We start from the raw sequence: 8,136 nt of genomic DNA on the forward strand, positions 1-8,136 counted from the left end.
AACCTTTCTAATAATAATAAAACCGACTTTCCCCGTGTCTGTTTTCACACTCCTTACAATAATAGCGGTGATGTTAATAGCCGAAAAAGGGTGAGTAAAAACAGTGCTAAAAAGAAAGAAGACATTTGGAACAGTTAAAAGGGGTTACTTATCGGGTACCTTCTCTCCCTCCCTCCAGGGTAAAGGGGGGTGGCAGGGAGAAGGGGTTAAAACGAGATTTAAAAAGGAKATTTGGTTGCGGGAGTTGGTGGGGAAGGTTCTGGATTCTTCCTCCCCCTGGGAGCTCTCCCATTCCAACTTACCCTTTTTTCAGCTGCGGATGAGGTGGGTCCGCTCGCCACAGAGGTTGCACGACCTTCCGTTCGTGCACTCCTTGTAGCGGTGGCCCACCTCCCGGCACCTCATGCAGACCACCTTTTCACAGGCGTCTGCTAGGTGGCCATGTTCACCACACTTACGGCACAGCTTGGGCTGGTCCCGGTAGTGAACATGGCCCCTGTTCTCTCCGACTATGGTAGATGGGATGGCTTTCAACCTACCATAGCCTCCGGTGTCCTCCCTCTGCTGGACAGTGACCCTCCAGTCCCCTGTCCAGATCCCATCAGGATCCTTCACCTGGACCAGGTGCCCCCTCACGTTGCAGTACCTGCCCAACCATACTGCACATTCCTCTGGTTGTACAGTGTCATTGTACATACAAAAAATAACAGTTTTGATGCTATTATCTATCAGCTTAGTCACCTCAAACATCGCTGTGAGGGACCCCTGGGTGTTCAGGGCGTTCTGGAGTTTCCCCCAGAACTCCCTCAGGAAGCTGGCACAGGTGAAACTAACATCGAAGCCTTTCCCATAGGGGAGGGCTGCGATGCAGTTCACATGCACAGGTGTGAAACCGAGCTCTTTCTGGAGAAAACCAATCGGGATAACAAATTGGGTTGGGAGGAGTGCAAACAACCGAGGAAGCTAGCAGGCCGAGTTAGGCTAGTCTAACAGGACCTACCAGCACCACGGGACACACAACAAGCTATCTAACACAGCACCAAACTAATCTTATCAACAATGGGAAGAGACACTAGGAGGGGAATTTAAACTATCCACAAAGGGGAAGGACAAAAGTACACCAAACAAAACAAAATGACAAAAGGCTAGGGGGCTAGCAAGCCACACCAGCAGGCCAGGCTAAGCTGACCAGCTAGCAGGCCGGCCAGCCAAGAGGCCTCACAAAAACAACAAACAAAACACACAAACCAAAAGGGGGACACACTAGGGGGAAAAAACTAAAGAAACAAGATGGATAGGGTAAAGGGGAATAAGGGACAACAACACTTAACCAACAATACCTGCCAAAACTAAGGGACGAGAAAGCTAGCAGGCCTCAACAGCAGACCAGGCTAGGCTAACCAGCTAGCAGGCCGGCCAGCAAAAAGGTYCCTCGGCTGACAAGAAAAAAAACAAGAAACTGAAACAATGGGCAATTTGGGGGATAAACTCAGGATACAAGATGGATGGGGACAAAAGGGGATAACAACTATCAAACTCTGTCTGCCAGGCCTAGAGGGCCAGGAGGCTAGCAGGCCAAGCCAAACTAAAGCTAGTAGGCCGGCAAGCCAGAAAGCCACCCTAGTTAGCAGACACAACACAAAACTCAAAACAGTGGGAGGAGTTAAGGGAAGACTATAGATACACGGGGGAGGGGAAATACAACAAAAAGGACAAGCAAACAGAAATACAATAAATAAATGAATAAAGCAAAAAAGACCAGAGGGCCTTAACTAATCCTACATGTTCTATTACACCTGTTGTCCACCACCAAAACCACCACCTAACCCAGGACAAAAAAAACTAAAATAAACAATGGTGAAACAGAACAACAATAATACACTAAAGAAAACTAACTCGAGCACAATTTCCCGGGTACTCTCCGGCCTACGATCGCCTCTCCGATCAAAATGATGCAACTGTTAAAGGTACTACACCACACTTGATCTTAGCCAAAAGGAAGAGACGCAGTAATAAATGCTCATGTCAGCCTTAAAACAAAGCTGCAGAACTGACAGTGTATAGGCTCTATGTTTATTAACAGAGTTTATTAACTGCGATGACATTCCCTCTTATAGGAGACCAAAAACAGCTAACTGAAAGCCACGCCTAGAACAAGCCACACCTGCAATCTTCTGATAGGCTGCCACTGTACAGTATGCTTCCAATCAGTAAGTAATGTGCATGTTGTCAACAGACAACATTTACATGCACACCAATAATTTGATATTAAACTAATTATTGGAGTAGGCAGATTACACAATAATCATGTAAACACCTTACTCTGCTTATCTTAAATTGGCGTAAAGTAAAAATCTAAGTTTGTTTATCAATCTTTTTATTTATTGACACCTCGTGTTAGCACAAGCTGAGCAAGCCTCCCTCTTTAGCGCAAGTGTGTTCGTAACAACTGAATGTATGAGCTGGAGGCAGCTAAAGCCGAGAGGCGGTGGTATGAGGAGGCAGCACGGAAGCGAGGCTGGAAGCCTGAGAGTCAGCCCCAAAAATGTATTGGGGGGGGGGGTTCAACAGTATTTAAGAAATAACTATTAACTTCGCAGTGTTTATTTTGTGATGAAGCCATCAATGGTTTTGTGGATTATTGGTGGTCGTAAAAATGTAGCTAACGGGTTAGCAATTAGCATGTTTGGACAACCGTGTCCCGTATTATCGGCAATTCGGCTTCCCGCCTTATCGGCCACCTTACATATATCTGTTTAATTTTGTTAAAAACAGCAGATATCCAACCTCGTATCCGAAGTTTTTTCAATTAGATAGTTGACTTAGTGGCTAGCCTTTCCAGTAAAAAAGAAAATGACTTGCCTGACCAACTTTTTCTTGGCGTAGCCTGGTGGCGCCTCTCTTGTAGACTGTAAAATGTTTTTTCACCATACATCTTCTTCCGTGTTGTAACCAAATAATGTGTCATTATTTGTTTTAACAGACTAATTCTTATGTTTTGAGAAAGTAGATAAAAGTTTAATGCTTACATATAATGAGTAAATGAATAGTTTAGGCAAAAAGTGGATAGTTCATATGATGTGTGGTGGGTGTCGTGCGTCCGAATTTTACATTATTAACAGCGTCTCACAAGATGTGGTATATATATAACTTTTTGGAAAACTCTCCCAAAACTAACTTAACATAAACTGCAATGATTCATTGGCAGTGTTATGTAGTTAAGTTAAGGTTTTGAGAGTTTTTAAAATAAAGGATTATATATAACATTTTGTGTGAGACACGCTGTTTTGTATTGCCATTTGTACATACACATTTTGTATTTTAGTTCATTTAGCAGACAACTTTTAACAAAGCATAGTACCATTGCAGGTGAGGGCCTAAAAATTGGGCTGACTAATTTTAAAAATTGGTAAAGAAAACTATTTAGCATTTTGAAAAATTACAAATAATTACAGCTCTCGAAAGTAGCTTGTTAACAAAGACATCGGTAATGTATGTTCAGCGCCAGTTGTAATGCAATGACAGAATACCTAGAAGTAGTTGGAAATACACAATTTCAAATCCTGCCCTCTTTGTCTGTGGTATTACTCAGTTAGGGGAGTTCCTTTCTCGACGTTGCTTTATCTCTCAAGACTAAACACAATCTCCTCTCTCCTCATTTTTTTCATGTGTTCATCTTTTCCCCCCTCCCCATTCCCCTCGTTTGTTTTTACCTTTTCCCTCCTTTCTTTCCAGTCTTATATTTTTTTTAACTCTTCTCTTGCATTTTCTCCTCTCTTTACTCATCCATTCCGCTCTTCCATCCACACAGCTCTTACACTCAAATTTCTACTTCCATTTTTCTCACCATTCCTTTCTCCCTGCTTTTCCATGATGCTGTCTGTCTATGGGCTGGTTTGGGGGCCATTTAAATGACTGCAATAATTAATCTACACAGATTTCAAAGAAAGAGGGAGGAGAGTGAGGTACGAGTGAAGTTGGGGGAGACGTTAATTAGAAAAGAGAAGATGGTGAGAGAGGAGGATAAAACAGCAGACGGAGAGTGAAGAAAGAAGGGGGGAGGGACAAAGTGCAAGAGAAAATGAAATTGGTGGGAGAGAGGGAGAGTGTATGGAATGCAGTCTCTCCAGAGAGCACACATGTGTAAGGTTAGAGATCCGTGGAGTCAAGCTCTCTCTCTCTCTCTACTCTCTCATCTCTCTCTCTCTCTCTCTCTCTCTCTCTCTCTCTCGTCTCTCTCTCTCTCTCTCTCTCACATATATCTCTCTCTGTTGGAACAGAGAGGCGCTGCAGCACAGCCAGGCTGCAGCACAGTCATCTCAGCAGGGCCTGTGAAACACTGGACCGCTACAGTATGTTAGAACAATTATCCACAACTTGCTCCTCCTGCAGCACGGAGCACAGAGGCCAGGGAGCAGAGCCACTGCAGACCCTGACCCTGGAGAGGACACTCACTGTCTAGCCACTTTATCCAATGGAGTTCTTCTTTCCCTCTTTTAACTTTTATTTTCCTCCTTTCGACCCAGCAGTTTTCTCTCTAACTCCTCGTACTCGGAGTGGAACTGAAGCTGTCATCATGGAGTTCAGTCAGTCTCTCTCTCTACCATCATTCGTATGAGAATGTCCAGAATGTTTGGGTTTCCGTTTCAGTCTCTGAACCTCTGGAGTTTGTTCAGCCCCTTCCATGTCCCTTCTCCCCCACCCCACCCCTCCTCTCCGCCCCCTGTGCTCTGGGTCACTCTGACCATCCCTGAGCCCTCCTGGGGAGACAGGGGCGCCAGCCTCACCCCCCTCCAAATGTCAGTCAGAACCCAGACGGTTTTCCTTCACAGCAGAAAAGTGAGTCACAGTGATAAATTCCTTTCTTATGTTGAAGGGGATTCTCAGGGAAGCCATTAGTATGTTTTACTGTGGTGTACTACAGCATAAGCTCAGTGGAACTGGATTCACATTTGATAAATGTAACAGCGGCAGAATATAATTTGATATAAAATGCATACATTTTTTACCCGCACTACAGAAGTTGGAGATTAGGCCTATAGCCTGCTGTTTTTAGGGAAAACCATTAGCTGACAATAGCTGACTTTACCCGATCCCTTTATCTGTCCTCATACGGCAATAGCCAGGGGAAGCCCCAGCTTGAACAGACTACTGGTCATATGAAGCGCGAACGTTTTTTGATTTGGCACCGAAGCAAATCAATCCTGCTTCTCCTCTTTCGGTGCCAAAGATCTCCGGCTGTTTCTTCCTTCCGGTGTTTGCGTGTCTCACATTTTCCACGTTATTGTTTTTTCTTCCTGGGGGGTAATGACTCTTCAGTCACATTGCAGCTGAGCTGTGCTGTGGTCGTTCAAACGCTTCACGTCAGAGCGTGGCTCCCGAAGGGTAGATATGATTTTGCGTCACGCCACTTTCTGGGCTAAGAAACAATCGTTCTCCGTGCTCATGCTGGTTGTCTGGATTTGGTTGTTCTTCATCGTAGCTAAAGAGAACACGTTGTATGTACACGGTTCTCATGGTATTAGTATTTGTATGTGTGCACAGCTGGTCGGGCAATTTCACGTTCAATTGAAACGGGCACTAGGCAAAAACTGTTGAATCAACGTTGTTTCACGTCATTTCAACCCAAAAATCAATGTGATGACGGTGAATCAACGTGGAAAACTAATTGGATTGCAAAAAGTCATCAATGTGAGGCTTTCATCTTTTTCCACCCACAGCCCTGGCGGACCACGGTCCGGACCCGGACCCAAAACGGGTCAATATGGACAGTGGGTTTTGGGAATTTGATCGGGCTTCGACCCTGGTATCGTATAAGCCACATAAGACTTTGTAGAATTGCAGGAATGAGCTTTAAAAATGGCTACATTTACTTCCGCCAACAAGAGGGGTGTGAACAGTTTGGGGGTCGATGGGTTGGAAGGTGAGGTTTGTTACGACACCGATAAATTTCAATATCTTTGCCACCTGAAAATGTGTGTGACTGGACTTTCTCAAATTGTTCTTGAGTCCCCCCCCTGCTCTAGAGGTTTTCAAGAGAATACCTCGCTATACTTTTTTTGAGAATTTCAGGAACAGCCTGTTACGTTTTTCTGCAGTGAGCAAATGGAAAGCCCATCCCACACTACCAAAATAAATGTACAATGTGGATCGTTGATTATACAAATGTTATTTTTTTCTCATTTTTAACTGGCACCCAGAGTGGTGTTTTTTTTTCCCCCCCTGGGGCCCTGAGTTTTTTCCTGCTCTGGTTAGACCTAACCTAACCCACTCTGGACCTGTAACGGTCGTCGTAATGTGGAAGAGAGGAGGACCAATCGCAGCGTGGTATGTATCCATATTTATTTGATAACTCTTTCAATACGAACAAAACAATAAACAGAACGAAACCAAACGACGCCACTAAGTCCTGAATAGTGAACATAGAAAAAACAATGAACGCACGACAGGAACAAGCACATCCACAAACAACAGTGAAAACGCCTACCTAATATGGTTCCCAATCAGAGACACGTAAAACACCTCGCTCTGATTGAGAACCATATCAGGCCAATAAGACACACCTAAACCCATGAAAACAAACATGATATACCCACCCAGCTCACGTCCTGACCCAACTAAACAAAGACTAACAAAAGGAAATAAGGTCAGGAATGTGACAGTACATCCCCCCCCCCCCCCTATAGGGGAGGGTCTGGGTGGGCATCTGTCCACTGGTGGCGGCTCTGGCGCTGGACGTGGCGCCCCACCCCACCATAGTTAATCCCGCTTCCGTGGCCTCCTCCTATTGACGCCCACCAAAATAACCCCACTGTTACTGATGGGCGCCTCTGGACTGAGGGGCAGCTCAGACTGAGAGGGGGCCGACTCCGGAGAGGGGCAGCTCCGGACTGGGGCAGCTCCGACTAAGGAGCAATTCCGACATTCGCCGGCGTGACGGCAGCTCTGGCAGCTCCTGGTTGACTGACGACTCTTGCAGGTCCTGGCTGACTGGAGGCTCTGGCAGGTCTGGCTGAATGACGGCTCTGGCAGGTCCTGGCTGAATGGGCTCTGGCAGGTCCTGGGCTGGCTGCGCGGCTCTGGCCGGTCCTGGGCTGACTGACGGCTCTGGCAGCTCCTGGCTGGCTGACGGCTTCTGGCAGCTCCTGGCTGGCTGACGGCTCTGGCAGCTCCTGCTGGCTGACGGCTCTGGCAGTCCTGTCGGCGGGCGGCTCTCGCAGCTCCTGACTGGCGGCGGCTCTGGCGGCTCCTGACTGACAGATGGCTCTAGCGGCTCCTGACTGACGGACGGCTCTGAAGGCTCAGGACAGACGGGCGGCTTTGAAGGCTCAGGAAGGACGGGCGGCTTTGAAGGCTCAGGACAGAGCGGCAGCTCAGAATGGCGCTGGGCAGACGGGCAGCTCAGGCGGCGCTGGGCAGACGGGCAGCGCAAGCGCGCTGGGCAGACGGACAGCTCAGACGGTGCTGGGCAGACGGGCAGTGCAGGCGACGCTGGGCAGACGGGCAGCGCAGGTGGCGCTGGGCAGACAGCAGACTCTGGCCTCTGGAGACGCACAGGAGGCTTGGTGCGTGGAGCCGGAACTGGTGGTACCGGGCTGGAGACACGCACCAAGGGGAGTGCGTGGAGGAGGAACAGGGCTCTGGAGACGCACAGGAAGCCTGGTGCGTGGTGTTGGCACTGGTGGTACTTGGGCTGGGGCGAGGAGGTGGCGCCGGATACCGCCGGACTGTGAAGGCGTACAGGAGCTCTTAAGCCCGAGCCTGCCCAACCTTACCTGGTTGAATGCTCCCCGTGCCAGGCCAGTGCGGCGAGGTGGAATAGCCCGCACTGGGCTGTGCTGGCGAACCGGGGACACCATGTGTAAGGCTGGTGCCATGTACACCGGCCCGAGGAGACGCACTGGAGACCAGATACGTTGAGCCGGCTTCATGGCACCTGGCTCGATGCCCACTCTAGCCCGGCCGATACGTGGAGCTGGAATGTACCGCACCGGGCTCAGCACACGTACAGGAGACACCGTGCGCTTTTCCGCATAACACGGTGTCTGCCCGTACTCTCGCTCTCTACGGTAAGCACGAGGAAGTTGGCGCAGGTCTCCTACCTGACTTCGCCACACTCGCCCTTTAGCGCCCCCT

The 8,136-nt window shown here is 48.2% G+C and overlaps 1 protein-coding gene across 1 annotated transcript in view; it reads right to left on the bottom strand.

The window, feature by feature from the left end:
• Positions 1-309: 309 nt before the first annotated feature.
• LOC139027803 (zinc finger CCHC domain-containing protein 3-like) overlaps positions 310-8,136 on the bottom strand; it is a 17,944-nt gene continuing 10,117 nt past the window's right edge. The window contains exons 4-5 of the mRNA XM_070443758.1: positions 7,461-7,595; positions 310-903 (exon numbers count right to left, since the gene is read on the bottom strand). Of these exons, the coding sequence (XP_070299859.1) occupies positions 310-903; positions 7,461-7,595 (729 nt within the window). The remainder of the gene's footprint in view (positions 904-7,460; positions 7,596-8,136) is intronic.

This window comes from Salvelinus sp. IW2-2015, linkage group LG5 (assembly GCF_002910315.2).
Source record: "Salvelinus sp. IW2-2015 linkage group LG5, ASM291031v2, whole genome shotgun sequence".
NCBI lineage: Eukaryota > Metazoa > Chordata > Actinopteri > Salmoniformes > Salmonidae > Salvelinus > Salvelinus sp. IW2-2015.